This window comes from Coffea arabica, chromosome 7e, assembly GCF_036785885.1.
Source record: "Coffea arabica cultivar ET-39 chromosome 7e, Coffea Arabica ET-39 HiFi, whole genome shotgun sequence".
Classification (NCBI taxonomy): domain Eukaryota; kingdom Viridiplantae; phylum Streptophyta; class Magnoliopsida; order Gentianales; family Rubiaceae; genus Coffea; species Coffea arabica.
In genome coordinates this window covers 43,792,218-43,808,302 of record NC_092323.1, presented here as the reverse complement: position 1 = coordinate 43,808,302, position 16,085 = coordinate 43,792,218, and the positions used below count along the sequence as shown (strand labels likewise).

At 32.3% G+C, this 16,085-nt stretch overlaps 1 protein-coding gene across 1 annotated transcript; it reads left to right on the top strand.

The window, feature by feature from the left end:
* Window positions 1–300: 300 nt before the first annotated feature.
* On the top strand, window positions 301–776 carry LOC113702276 (large ribosomal subunit protein eL39x). The gene has a single exon (XM_027223399.2). The coding sequence runs from the start codon at window positions 389–391 to the stop codon at window positions 542–544; it is 156 nt and encodes a 51-aa protein (XP_027079200.1). The 5' UTR covers window positions 301–388; the 3' UTR covers window positions 545–776.
* The last annotated feature ends 15,309 nt before the right edge of the window (window positions 777–16,085 follow it).

Below are 16,085 nucleotides of genomic sequence, written 5' to 3'. Positions count from 1 at the left end.
TTTAGTATTATTTTTTTGATGATCATGTAATTGGAATGAGAATTGTGGCCAATTAATAATTTTAATATTAAGTTTTTGTATATTGCAGTGTTTTAGTTTTTAATTGCCAACTTTTAATCCATAACCGCTATCATTATTATCAATTATTGGAATACACTAAATCTATCTAATTACAATTGTCACCGTAAATGAAATTTAATTAATTTTAAAGTTTTTCATTTCATAACCGCTTCCATTATTCACTAATATTGCAATACAATAAATATATCTAATCATTAGAAAAATAAGGGTGTTTTTTTCGGCCGCCTCGCTTTCGGCCTCTCTGCAGCTATTCCGAAGCCAAACCATCCTCCCGCCGGAGCTCTCCTTCAACTTCCAGCAACCGAAGATGCCGTCCCACAAGACCTTCATGATAAAGAAGAAGCTGGCGAAGAAGCAGAGGCAGAACAGGCCCATCCCTTATTGGATCCGCATGCGCACTGACAACACCATCCGCTACAATGCCAAGCGCCGCCACTGGCGCCGTACCAAGCTCGGCTTTTAAATTTTCTGCGTCCGCCGTCACCATCATGTTACCTGTATTTGTCTCGAGCTTTTTACCCTCCCCCCTCAAAAAAAAAAACAACTTTTGGTTTAATTAGTAGCTTAATTAAAGATGGTGGTGTTTTAATCAATTTTGGTATTGTTATTATCCTTATGACTGTTTCGTTGTAGGTCTCGAACGAATTTCATTTGATTCGAAGTCACAAAATTGAAACTTTAATTTGATTGAAGAACCTTTTCGGTAAATGTTCTGTTGTTTCCTTCATTTGTGGTTTATAGTTTCTACAAATGCTTTGAGTTTCTTTGTTCAAAGCATATCCTAAGCTTTCTTTGGCTTTTTTATTGTTTCTGGTCTGCTAGGCCTATTTTTAAGTTGATTAGGTGTGTAATATGTGCTGAAGGTGTTCTATGACTTTCAGTTACAATTGGCATTTGTTTGTGCTCTTTCTGAGATCTCTGAAGCTCAACATTCAGCAGGGTGGGACTTTGATAGGTAGAAGATAATGATTAGATGTGTTCATGACATGTTTGTGGATTAAATTGGGGTTTAACCGTTCTAAAAAAAAAAAAAAAAAAAAAATAAGGGTGTTTTGGACATCACCAAAAAAAAATTTGGATATCATTTCGAATTTATCATTCTCCATTTTAAATTTACTCTTATTATAATTCTTATTTTATTATTGGAAATAGTTTCTGACTTGATGAATGGATTTGGTTTGCTCAAACCAATACAAATGAAGCATTACCATATTATTGTAAATAACAATGGGTTTGTTTGGATAGAGTATTATTTGAAATAAGTACTGTAACATTTTTTGTGATGTGATGTATGTGAGATAAAAAGGTGGTTGGAAATATAAAAATGTGGATTGGGAAATGTGTTTATGATGCAAGCGAAATATTGTTTTGGATAATTAACTATCCATAATGTTTGCCTTCTCTTGGATATCAGTGATATGGATGTTGTCTTTGGTATTATTTGAATTGTATTCTAGATTTTTAATTCATTTGCTATTTACTTTACATCATTTTATAAATAGTTTCAAAATTTTTTTCAATTTTTCTTGTTTCAATCGGTTGCTATTAATGATAACAGTGATTCGTATGGTACTATTTCAGATTTCTTTTTTCTAATTTAATACTGCTATTTTAGTTATAAAGGTGTCATCATTTTTTGTGTATTGAATTTCCATTGGGTGTAACATGAAAAATTCTTGATATTGGTAAAAAGTACATAATTGTAAAATTTACTCGCGATATTTGTATAAAGATATATAGATGAATAAGGGTTTTCTTGTCTTTGTTTCTCCATTTTCTAGAGAGTATTTATTTTTTGAAATTGATTCTTTTTTAACAATCTCAACTAATGACTAATGAGAAATTTTTCATACTTCAATCAAAAAATTTTGATACGTATAATAATTTGAGATGGAGTCCAAGGGTAGGTAAATAGTTTTTAATAAGCAATTTTTAATTCTAATTACCAACACTATTAAAATGTAATCAATTGGAGTGTTTTATTTCTTTTAATTAGTGCCATATTAAAATGTAATAATTCTAATTAAAAGACATGAGGGTAATTTAGGGATAACAAAAATGAAGATAAAAAAGTGCTTACACTTGCACTTCCTAAAACCAACATTCATACTTTTTATATGTTTTAGTTTTTAATTGCCAACTTTTAATCCATAACCGTTATCATTATTATCAATTATTGGAATGCACTAAATCTATCTAATTACAATTGTCACCATAAATGAAATTTAATTAATTTAAAAATTTTTCATTTCATAACTGCTTCCATTATTCACTAATATTGCAATACAATAAATATGTCTAATCATTAGAAAAATAACGGTATTTTGGACATCACCAAAAACAAATTTGGATATCATTATTTTTTAGTTTTTAATTGCCAACTTTTAATCCATAACCGCTATCATACTTTTAATCCATAACTCCCTAAAACCAACATTCATACTTTATATATGTTTTAGTTTTTAATTGCCAACTTTTAATCCATAACCGCTATCATTATTATCAATTATTGGAATGCACTAAATCTATCTAATTACAATTGTCACCATAAATGAAATTTAATTAATTTTAAAGTTTTTCATTTCTTAACTGCTTCTATTATTCACTAATATTGCAATACAATAAATATATCTAATCATTAGAAAAATAAGGGTATTTTGGACATCACCAAAAGCAAATTTGGATATCATTTTGAATTTATCATTCTCCATTTCAAATTTACTGTTATTATAATTCTTATTTTATTGGAAATAGTTTCTGACTTGATGGATGGATTTGGTTTGCTCAAACCAATACAAATGAAGCATTACCATATTATTGTAAATAACAATGTTTGTCTTCTCTTGGATATTAGTGATATGGATGTTGTCTTTGGTATTATTTGAATTGTATTCTAGCTTTTTAATTCATTTGCTATTGATTTTATGTCATTTTATAAATAGGTTTCAAAATTTTTTTTTCAGTTTTTCTTGTTTCGATCGGTTGCTATTAATGATAACAGTGATACGTATGGTGCTATTTTAGATTTCTTTTTTCTAGTTTAATACTGCTATTTCAGTTATAAAGGTGTCATCATTTTTTGTATATTGAATTTCCATTGGGTGTAACATGAAAAATTCTTGATATTGGTAAAAAGTACATAATTGTAAATTTTACTCGCGATATTTGTATGAAGATATACAGATGAATATGAGTTTTCTTGTCCTTATTTCTCCATTTTCTAGAGAGTATTTATTTTTTGAAATTGATTTTTTTTTTTAACAATCTCAACTAATGACTAATGAGAAAATTTTCATACTTCAATCAAAAAATTTTGATACGTATAATAATTTGAGATGGAGTCCAAGGGTAGGTAAATAGTTTTTAATGAGCAATTTTTAATTCTAATTACCAATACTATTAAAATGTAATCAATTGGAGCATTTTATTTCTTTTAATTAGTGCCATATTAAAATGCAATAATATATAGAGTCCAATTGATCCTTTTAAATTCTGTGATTTACTTGGAATGCTAAGGGCTGATTTACTAGTCAAATACTTGGGCTTTCCACTAAATTTACTAAACTCAGCTACAAGGATTGTCAACCAATGTTTATTAAACAGAAAATCCACAGTACGGCAGCAATTAAGCTTTCTTATGAGGCCGGGATCCAGCTTATTCAGTCTGTTCTGAGTGCCATTTATCTATACTCGATGAGTGTTTTCATTTTCCCGAAAACCATGATTAAGAAATTTGATGGTCTATAAGCCTCTTTTCTTTGGACTGGAGAAGTTAAAACTGATTATGCTGCCAAGGTGAAATGTCAGATGCATGTATACCAAAGAAGCAAGGTGGACTGGGGATACAAAACATTACTCACTGGAAAAAGCATTTCATTTTGAAGTTAATTTGGAATATTTGCAAAAGGAAAGAATTTCTCTGGGTACAATAGATTCACTCTGTCATTCTGAAAGGTTGTATCTTGTGGAGATAAAGATTCTGGAGATTGCTCATGGTGTTGGAGGAAACTGTTGCAGCTTAGATCTATAGCTCAATCTCTGATTAGTATTGATGTAGGTAATGGTGATCATTCATCCTTTTGGTTTGATAACTGGCATACCCTTCTTTATATTTACACTCCTTAAAGATTTGAGACTATCTACTATGGCCAGGGTCAAGGATTTTGTGAGAATGGTACTGGCTTTCGCCAAAGGGGAGGAGATTTTAACTCGCGGGTGCAGGATTCTAAAAGTGCAAATCCAGTCTTCTTACTGCAGCAGATGCATAGGGAAGATAATGAGAGATGGAATGATTCTGCATCAGGAGAGTTTTCTGTTAAAGCTAACACTATATCAGCAAGGGAAGAAGTAGCAGGGTACTCATCAGTATGGAAAAAGGTTTTGTACCTAAACTAAATATGCTTTTATCTTAATGGACGATGATACAACAGAGCTGCTGACTAAGGATCGACTTATTAAATGGGTTATATCTAAGGTGCCTCCAGAATGTATACTTTGTGATCAACAAAATGAATCCTCAGAACACATTTTCTTTGAACACAATTTCTCTAGTGGCGTTTGGGACAAGATACAGAGCCTATGTCTGTTATATTGAAGTTCTTTGCCTTGGAGACAGGAGATTGATTGGTGGTTTCAACATGCTGGATCTGATTTGTTTGCTGTAAAACTTAGAAGATTAGCATTGGCTCTAACAGTTTGGCATTTGTGGCATGAAAGGAATAGGAAGTTATTTCAACACTCAGCTGTTTCACTGCATGGGGTCTATCCTTTGAATGTTTACAAAGTTAGTTGTAGGAGTAGCTCTGTCTGTGCAGTTCTCAGTAAATTTATATTTGCATCGAGTAGTATAGTGAGTTCTCACTAGTGACGCTTTCTGATGTAATTGGAGGTGATGCTCCCTTGTAAGGCTTACTAATACATCAACAAAATGGCTATTCTTTTGCTAAAAAAAAAAAGGTTATCACCATATGACAATTGTTGGATTCTTTTGGACAAAAATAAAATAATAAAAAACGATGCTCTTGCTTTAAACTAAATGAAATAATTTAGTTTTGTCTTTGACAACATAATATATTTTTGTAATAGTACAACAAAATAAAATAAAATTTTCTATTAGTGTTTACATGTATATAATATCTCTTCTTAATTACAACAATTAATATCTAAAAGCACTTTATCTATGTAGTTTACATATGAGTTCGAGTTGGTCATTTAATTTTTAAATGGAGTTGTTATCAAATTGCTTTATTGATATCTCAACTATTCTCGGTTTGTGACATTTTGTCCAATATTTCTGCTTCTTGATTATGAGCTCATGAGCAAATATAAAATGGAAGAACCACCTAAAAAAGAAACTCATGGGTTGTGGATAAATCTGATTTTCTTTATCCTGATTCAGAAATTTCTTTCGTTTTATGCAGAGCAGTAAAATTCTAACAAGCCGGTTATGGAAATAGACACGAAATACTGCTATGCTGACTTACAAGAATGCCAAGTTCTTCATCTCAGAAAAGAAAATTGGAACAGCACCTCCCAAGTAATTGGCGTAGAGACGACTGTCATTCATAACAAAACAAGACAACAGAATTGCATTTCGTGAGCAGTTAACAAAGTAGCAACTGTTGAAAGAGAAAAAGAAATAAGAAAAGCCAGTAAGTTTAAATGAGTTACTTACATTTCAGATATCTGCGACAAATTTTGAAAAAAATTAGGAATTGTTCCACTGAGATGATTGGAGGAGAGGTCTCTGAAACATCAAAATTAGACCTGCAAACTCATCTCTAAAATTGAAATATCACATGAGTCAGATATCTCCTACTCACATTTCAGATATCCTCGACAAATTTCGAAAAGATTCAGGAATTTGTCCGTTAAGAAGGTTTCCGGAAAGGTCTCTGAAAAATCACATCAAGATATACATATTAACCTCCAAATCTAAAGTGAATATGCATCTGCACACCTTAAAGAAGTACGGAAAAAAATTTTGGAGCAATTTTAAATATTCCTCCATGAAAGAGAACCCAAAAAAAAAAAAAAAATACATCAAGAGAATGACAGTTAAAATGGCAAAAAGATTTAGGAAAGATAGCATCCATTCACAATATTTACTTTTCTTTTTTAAAAAAATTACAATCTTTGTAGGATAAAAGGCAAACACAATAGTTACTGCACCATAAACGTGTCAACCAAAATTAGATACCATTTGAATACTAAGAACAGTCTTCCAATATTTGTGTGATTTCTAAGTATTCCTTTCAAGAAGGCCAACTGGCCAAGAGATGGAAATATAACTCACAAGCTACCAAAACATAGACTGCACGACAAGATTTTAAGTCAAAATTCAAACCATCCCTCACATCAGTGCAAAGGTGAAACATAAATTTAGCTAGGTGACACCAAAAATATAGTTTCAAGAATGCAACATGCAGTAGTGTGCCCCCTTCCATTTTTCTGCTCATTTCGAAGTTTTTTGGTAAAACTGGTAGAAAAACGTGCTTTTTGTTAATACACGTATTCGTTTTGTTAGCTAATAGAAGTTCTCCAATTCATTTCTTCTTTAAGCCTTCTAGTGGAAAGCACATTACGTGGTTTTACTCAACTACTATATTATTCTCCAATCTATTTCCTCTATTAGCCTTCCAATGAGCAATTCATATGTTATTTTCTCAGTTTTTTAATTGCTTTTATGCCAAAATAGATTTGATGATGTTGCCTAATTGGTTACTTCTTAGTTTCATTCAAATGTCTAAACGCCGACATTTTAGGTAGAGAAAATAGTTTAGTTAAACTAACTTATAAAAATTTGTGTAATTTAATTTTCTTCTTAGATACAAATAATTGATCGAATGTTAAACATTTTCAATTTGATCAAACATTGGTTTAAGTAAGTTGCAAAATTTGTAGTTTTGTGATTTTCAATTTAAGACCTTCATCTTCATTGTATTGCAATACATTTTAAAGATTAATTAGTTCGAAAAGAAATATTTAGAAGATTAAAACTTTTATTCTTTTAATCATCAACTCTTACACTATTCATACATCTATCTTAATCAATCTAGAGGAGGGCTCAACTGAACCAATGGGGTTACTGTAGGTGCAGATGTTTGAAACCTTGACCTGCAATCGAATCTACATCTTGTGCTTCAAGAAGATTAGAACCATAAGGCAAAAATTAATAGTTATACATTCATACTAAGATCTCAAACTGCGCCTCCTTAAATGACATTTCATTGTAAGGATTCCAAAAGATTTTCTACGAATGTAATCTCTAATAACATAACCTAAGTTTTAGATTGATTTAAAAAATTGTGATCCCGTGCAATGCGCTGGGCCTAAAGCTAGTTAGCACTAAATAGTACGCGAATGCATGAGTCAGCACAAGCTTAGTGGTCAGCTGTCGATAGTTAATTTCTTTGTTATGCGATTTCCTCTATGACTAAATATCTCATACTAGTTCTGCAAAAAAGAAGAAAAAAACCAACAAGAATTCATAAAAATCCAGAGTTGCGACTTACAAGAGGTTCACAATATTGATACTAACAAATAAATGTCTACTACTTAGTATAGGTTCATGGAGGAGTATTTCAATTCTATGTAAATTAGCCATAGCAATTATCAATTGCATACCAAGTAGTAGGTGAATAAAAATTGAATCAATCATAAATTAACCAACAAATAATGCTAGATTGAAAGTGATTTAGACTTGCTTACAGTGATTCCAAATAAGCAAGATTTCCAATTTTCTCAGGTATTCGACCCCTTAACTTGAAATTATGGAGATCACTGCAAATCAGTAGTTGATACATTATTTATTAGAATCTCACTGATTACAAAGATCAAAATGAAATAACTACAACTAATAAGAAGGATACTATCTTGCAACCTTATCATGTGTTGTTATCGTGATTATGTCTTTCTTTGGTCGAACTAGTGTGGGAGTACGTTACATGTTACTTTATGAAATAATTGTCAATAAATTACTTTATGAAGATTGACAAGTCAAAAAGAAGTTTGCGAGAGGTAATATTAACACTTTTCTATCTTAATTCCATATCTTGTACAAGTTCTAATATAGGCTATCAACACTAATGATACAAGTTATAATTTTTTATCTTGCACTCATGGTTATAACATGCCAATGACTAACTTTTCCCATTTTATATATATATAAACAGGGGTAAATTTTCCCATTAAGAAATTAAGCAATAACTAGTCGAGATAGTAACAATCAATTAATTTAGGAGAAAGTGTTCATAAGGCCAAAAGCACAAATAATTAAAGGATTAATCTTTCCTATACTAATAGTAGATATATTGTTAGATTAGATTAATAGCAACTATGCAAAATTTGAAATTTTTACGCATATGTAATGGATCGAATGGTGATAGTTTTATACACTATCAGTATATATAAGATTTATCTATACTCAAGATCACAAGAGAAGCCAAAATATTAGAAAAGGCTCAACGACCCAAAGATTCAAAATAGCATACTAAAACTAATTCTCATAATTTGGTGCTTAACCTAAAGCCGTTTTCAAATTAGGGCCTAGGGCTTCTCCAAACGTCTTTCTTGATGGCTGATAAGTGACTATTTTGAGCTACATGAAAATTACATTTTATATTATTTTCAGTCACTTTTGCAATGCTATAAGAAGGAAATTAATTATTTTGGCTATAATTAGTTTAAAATGCTCTTAAGTGTTTAAATGAGGTTTATGTCCCTTTTTACTTGTATTTTATTCATAATTTTTAGAGGACTTGGAAATAGACATTATTTGGATGAAAAAGGAAAGTTGACAGCTTTGACATATTTTTGTATTTTGGCTATAACTAGAGATACAATGATCAGATTGAGATGATTCTTGAACCATTTTAAAGATAAGAGATAGATCTACAATTCCTATGAAGATATCTAAATCCAGTTTAAAGGTTTTCTAGATCGAAAAGCCGAATTACAGTAGCCAACTTCTATGGTCAAAACTGCAACATGGCATTGAGCAGTTAAGGGTATTTCAGTCATTTTGTAGCCTACACAAATTCAAATGAGGTGATTTTTGATGCATTGGAAAGCTAACTCAAAGGGATACAAGTGTTATGTTTTGGTCAAGAGTTAATTCAGCTTCTATCATCAAGAAAGGTTTAGTTGAAATTGATGCAAAATTAGAACAACATGGAAGACTGAACATAAATTGAGAAGCAAAGCAGGGGAGAAATTCAGCCAAACAATCCGGCCAGTTTCTGAACGGATATTTGGCCAGATTCTGGTCAGAAATTATGGCTCTTCACTTGCACAACTTGTTTTTTCCTCCAATAATTCATTGGTATAAATGGATGTGTGACAACTATTTTACAACTGTAAAAGTGATGTTTGAAGCCTCATTTCTTGACTAAATTCATCTATAAATAGCCATGGAGTTGCAAGAATCAAAAGAGTTTGGAGAGGGTAAGAAATACAACTAAAATGTAGCTCTTACATTTTTGAGTGTTACCTTAGTATAATATAGGATAATTTAACTAGTTAGTTTATGCTTCTTGTTTATTAGCTAGGCAAAGATGAAAAAGGAGACGAAGACGAAGGAGATGAACTCATGTGACAAAGGTTACATTTCTTTCCAAACTCTTTATCTTTTGTATTTGATTTTATTGTTTAGTTATTATACAAGTTTGGATTTTATGTTTATTATGTTTTTCTAAAGTTTATGCCTTGGGTTTTAATTAAACTTTCTATGATTGTTTAGTGCTTATTTTTTTGGCTATTTGATGCCTTTATTTTGAGCAAGTTATTTGGCACTTTTGTTCCTTAAATCATGATTAACTTGGTAACATTATTTGTGATTATCTAAAGGTATTGTTTCTTCAATGAAAATTGAGATTTAACACTAGTTTAAGAAGTGCTAAACCTAGGGAGTATACTCACAAGAGTAGAGATGCACCTTTGTGGTTTTAGTAATTACATAAAATAAACTTGTAGCTAATTTCATAATCACGAGAGTAGGTATGTCTTAATTACAAGTATAGTTGATCCACTATTAGAGTAGGTTTCACATATATTAGAAAATTACACCGTAACTAACCAAGATAGTAGTACTCAATGACCCAAAAATAGCACTTGCATGAGTAGTTAGGGATATCATAACCTAAGAAACTTTCATTTTCTATTTTCTTGCACAAGTTTAACATATTTTTATTTGCTTTAATTTGTTGGTCGTCTAAATAATAGAGGTGCTTAGTAGTGCCAGTAATTGACAATCTTCCTTTAGTTTAGGATGTTATAACGGTAAAACTTGACTGTGAAATGAGTTAATTATTATATGTATACTCCGTGCTCGTCAATGGCACCTTAGCATCTTTGAATTTATTTAAGCCTATCGTATTTATAACCACTAAGAGAAGAGGACTTTTTTTAAAAGTCCCTATCTTAGATACAAAAATAAACTTTAACACTCTTCTCTAATAGTTTCCTTCCAACCCAAATTTCATTCCTCAAGAAAATTACAGAAATTTTTTTGAAGGAAAAAATATATTTTTACCCAAATCTTTAGTGTTGACATTACGTAACTAGCCTCAGCAATATTATAGTAAAGGTACTCATGTTGTGAAGCACAATTCCGTTTGGATTAACTACTTTTGAGATATTTTTGAAATATTTTACTATAGCAGTGTATACGAAAAACTTTTACTATACATGTTTTATATGATGTTTTTGGAATATATTTTGATATACCTTTTAAAATTAAAATATTTTTAGAATAGTTTTGAAAAATTAATACTGCCACTCACAACCACCACCGCTCCCTCCCTCTTCTTCCTCCCCTCTTCTCCTTCCCTCTTCCTCCTCCCCTCCCCTTCCCCCCACCCCCTGGCCCTCCCCTACCCTCCTCGATCTAGTCAAGACCAGATCGAGGTATCTGGTCGATCTGGTCGTGAATAAGGGAGAAAGATCTCATGGGAGAGCTTTAGGGATTTTTTGCGGGGTTGGACAGGGTTGATAGGGCGGGGACTGTGGGCGGTGGTAATTTTCCTGTAACTTTTATTTTATTTTAGTCAAATGTCTATGAATGAAAAAAAAAAAAGAAAGAAAAAAACTACAGCGTTGCCTTGCTAAAAGAAAATTTTCCGAAAACCCTATAATATTTGTTATGAAATGTCAAAGCTCAGATGAAAGAGTAAAATAGATACAAGTAAGAGAAAACATACATTGTAGTCACCCAGCACGTATTCGTACTGTTGTTGCAGCTGCATTCTATAAAGGACCTAAACGTTGTTGAATTGCAGTCAGTGGCCGAAATGTGATTCACTAACCTCTGACTTGTAGGCGCAAGGTCAAGCAGAGCGTTTACAGCATCCACTGGCAAAAGAGTGAACTAATCAAATGGACACTTTGTAACGTTTTTAAGAAAGAGTGGAATAAGCAATTGTTTCTTATAATAAGCATAAAAGAAAAGATGATACCAGAATTGAAATAATTATAATCAAAGGGAAAAGCGCTTTTTATTATATATTGAATGCTATGCGCACCAGCAGGAAGCAAATTTCCATATGCCATATATTTAGCGTGTATAAAAAAGTAACAAAATTACTAACAGATTTCAATACATCACTTAAAAGTGAAAATAATTTCAATTTTGCCCTCCAAATTTAGCTGGGAAAATAAAATTTGTAGGGAACTCAAATTAGTAATTTCACTTATCATATTTTCGATAAAATGATGAAATTTAAACAAATTTTCATTCTTGGATTGACGTGAACAAATTTCTTGTTTGGAGTCAAATTTTAAATTTTCATTATGAGGGACTGAACTGAAATTTTTTTTGTTAATTTTTAGGGCCAAAATGAAGTTAACTCTTCTTGCAAGGCGCATGCTTAATTCAGTTAACGCTCATTTATACAACAAAAAGCTGTTATCTTTAGTATTAAACTTAAAATTTGCTTAATTTTTTAGGAAAAGAGCATTCAACTATTTTTCTTTTCAGGTGAAGGACATTCTACTTAAGTTTACTTAATTTTGAATTCTTACACATGCATTATAATTAATTAATTGACTTTGAAAAAGTAAAAAAGAACATTTGTCAATTAACAAATTCCGAGAACTTTGTGTAGTACTCTTCCAATCATTACCCTCTTCTTGGGGGAGTTGTGGTGACCCCGATGAAGGAGTTGGAGAAGGGCCAGCTGCGATTGATCCATTACACGATCTCTGAGGACAATTACTGCTCAATTCTCCCAAGGTTGTTCTGCAGTAGAACACCAGGAACAGCAGTAAAGAAGCTAAAACCTTGAACATGTTTCTTCTAGCACTTCTTCAATGGGCATTCATATGGCTTGGCTCTAAAGTGTTCTTCGGGGTTTATTTCTACCCTCGCAGTCTTATATATAGAGTTGTTAGGGGTATGGGAACACATGCTGACTCAACTAGCAAGAACCAATCACTTTCTTACAAAATGTAGCATGTTCAAATTCTATTGTCGATACGATAGCAATGTTGATAGGTATTTTGAAAAAGTATGATCATAAGTAACTTACGATCGCAAGATACATCTTGATATTTGGTAGTGACTGGAGATTAAATCACCAAAAAAATTATTGCTTTGGGCATTGATCACACCGAATTTATGAGGAAACAAAATAAAACCATAATTGGAGTATTTTCACCTCAAATTTATAGCTGCATACACGATCTCGAGTTAGTTCAAGAAAAAATGAACAAAAAGCTACTTTACATTCACAGTTGCAAATCTGAAGCTTTTGCAATTGTCAATTTCAATTGTAGCATATAGTGTACATATTAACACAACAAACATAAACTCTAAAGTACTAACGTATTAAAGCATTAAAAATATTATATAAATCATTCAAAGTTCTGTCTCACAAATAATCTCGTTGATACAAATTCAAATTAAATATATTTGAACCATCAACAGCATCACGTTTAACACATTTAAAGTGACACACTATCTTTTACCTAATTAACGTAGAAAATTAATACTGATGGCGTGGTGCCAAATTGCTTTGTCATCAAAATCCAAAGCTCTTATTGTGATGAAGAATTTGCATCAAAAGATCACATCCAAACTTAACCAACTCTCTTTCCAAAAGGAAAGGGCTATGACGATGACATGCACTATACTTAATCATTGATGTTGCTTTTTCTTTAATCGTTGAAAAGTTGTCCAATTCAACTTATTTCTTGAATGTTCCACATATTCTACGCTATCCATTAAGCAAAGGGATAATTTCAGAAAGGTTTCTGACAATTTCATTGATCTCCCCTCAAGTTTGATGAATTACACTTACTTCTTTGAATTGATAGTTTTAGTAACAAAATCTTAAAACAATATTGCCTTGGTCAAATTTTTAAATGAACACCCAAAAGTGTCCTTATGTAATTAGTTTTAACTTATTTCCCTGTACAATTATAATGAAAAAGGGGTCAAATTTTTTTATGTCCATACCTATTATTTGATAAAATAACTATAACAATAATTTTATCACTATGATATAATACTTTTGATGGTATTTTATTATGGATTTAGATTTATAAGATAGAAAAGAAAATATTAAAATGATTCATTTAGAGTTTATGAATTTTTCGAGTAGTGGGATTATCATAATTTAGTAGCGATTTTGGACCATTTCCTTTTGATTTATTGTTAATTTTAATATAAAAAATAGAAAAAAATTAGCAAAAACATTGGATTACATATAAGTTAACTCATAAAAAAATCACTAGTTTAACATTTTGATTACAATAGTAATTAGAGGTAATAATGTCAGTTCTATAGTTTTATTGATAAAAAATTTTAAAAAGAAGGAATAAGAAGGAAAAATAATGAAAAATAATGAAAAATAATTTTAAAAATCATTCTAAATATAAGCATACTCAACAAGGAAACTTCATTAAAATATTTAAGGGCAATATTATCATTTTAAATGATAAGGGATGTATGTATAATTTTTAAAACCCTGAGGGAGTTAAATGAAATTGTTAAAAACCTCGAGGGAGATTTCTGAAATTTTCCCTTAAGCAAAAACAGCAGTTAATAACTGAAACATTCACAAGGGAGCCTCTTTCTTTTTCCTTTTCTTTTCCTTGGTTAGTAATATTTGTTGGAGCAGCTAAGAGTGTATTGAGCCGATATCTATTTTACTATGTCTTTTGTGTTGCACGCTTATCTGCAGAATAAATTTTCTAATGTAAACTGTCAATTTACCTTTGTTTATGCCATATTTATGTGCCATATGGTTTCAATTGCACAATGCCACATGCAAGGAACAATTTGTCCGATTAGCGGATCTGACGTTGAATGGAGGGCAAGTCCTCAGCTCGTTCACGTAAAGAGTATTATTAGATAAAAGCTGTTGTCTGTGTATATCAATAATTGATCTTTCAATGGTATCCATCTTTTGCATACTGAAGAACACATTGAATGCAACTAATGACACCCCTCTCTTTTTGAGAGCTTCCCTCTCTACGATGAGAGCTTTGCCTCCTCTTCAGTGGGAGTAGAAATACTCTTTAGAACACTTAAACCCAACTCTCATCGGTCCCTCCTTTGTAGCTTTTCAGTAGTTCTTCCAGTTTCAAACAAATCTTCTCTTTCTCCTTTTATTGAAGCTGATCTTTGGAAAAAAACAAAAAACAAAAAACAAAACAAAACAAATCTTCTATTTCTGAAAATGTCTTAAACTCTCTGCTTTTAAATTTTTTTTAATTTCTTACTTTCTTGGCTCTGGGGTTAGGGGGTATATGCCTGACCCAGCATCTTGATTTTATTTTCCCTGCGCAGGTCGGTAACGTAGCAATTCATCGAGTGAGGTGCCTGGAATACAATTGAATATCACAACAAAATCATGGCGGAAGAACTTGCGGAAGTGTTTGATAGATTTGATTTATCCAACAGAGAAAGCTCAGGAATTAGCTTGGACGGGGTCGATGTGGATATAGGTAAGAAAGAATGCAGGAAAAGTCTCTTTGGAAGAATAATGGGGGAAAGGATCACCAACTTCACAGGAGTGAAGAACTTTGTCAATCAAGTGTGGGGTTACCCAAGGAATTTGGTGGCTGTGGAGCTGGGAGCAAATCTATTTCAGTTTAATTTCTCTGATGTGATGGATATGGAAAAGATACTGAGTGGAAGACCATACACAATTGACAACCAGCTCCTCAACATCAAGCCGTGGGAGGAAGGCATTGATCGCCAGATGGAGGCATTCCAAAAACCCCACATCTGGGTTCAACTATGGAACCTGCCAATACATTGGATCACAAAGGAGATAGGGGTTAAGATTGGTGGTATATTTGAAGATGTGGAGGATATTATTATCCCAATGGGTGGAAGTAAAGAAGGGAGACATATAAAGCTGAAAGTGGTGATTAATACATCCCTTCCACTGTTGAGAGGAACGGTGGTGAATTTAGGTGGTCAGAGCATCTGGGTAGAGTTCAGGTATGAAAAGTGCCCGGATTTCTGCTATGGATGTGGATTAATTGGGCACAGTGACAAATCTTGCAGGCACAAATCAGGGACAACCAGGGGCAATTCCAAACCTCAATTTGGACCTTGGATGAGAGCTCAAGCCAAGGGAGCATCCCCAAAAAAGAGAACAGAGAATCGGTCTGATACCCCTAGAGATCCAAAAGAATCGATGAATGCGGTTGCACAGAAATTACTGTTCGAAGGAGAATACATAGTTCACCAGTCAAGGGGGCTGGGAGCCAGTAGAACTGACATTGACGAACTGAAGATTGTCAGGAAAGAGAGGGAAGATGACACAGTCTTGTCAGGCAAAGAGCGGGCTCAAAAAATCCATGATCAAAATTCAAATTTGGGCGCGGCGGAAAAGAAAGTAAGTGAGCCCACCTCTGAAAACACAACAAAACAAGAAGGCGGCAAGTGGGTTCAAGGGGAAGTCAAAAGTATTTTAAGGCCAGGCCCAATTTGTAGCTTGACTCCAAAATGTCCCCAATATAAGCAGGATTTCAAACAGGGCCTGGAGGATTAG

Coding starts and splice junctions, on each gene's coding strand:
- LOC113702276 (XM_027223399.2), top strand. CDS start 389: ATGCCGTCCCACAAGACCTTCATGATAAAGAAGAAGCTGGCGAAGAAG.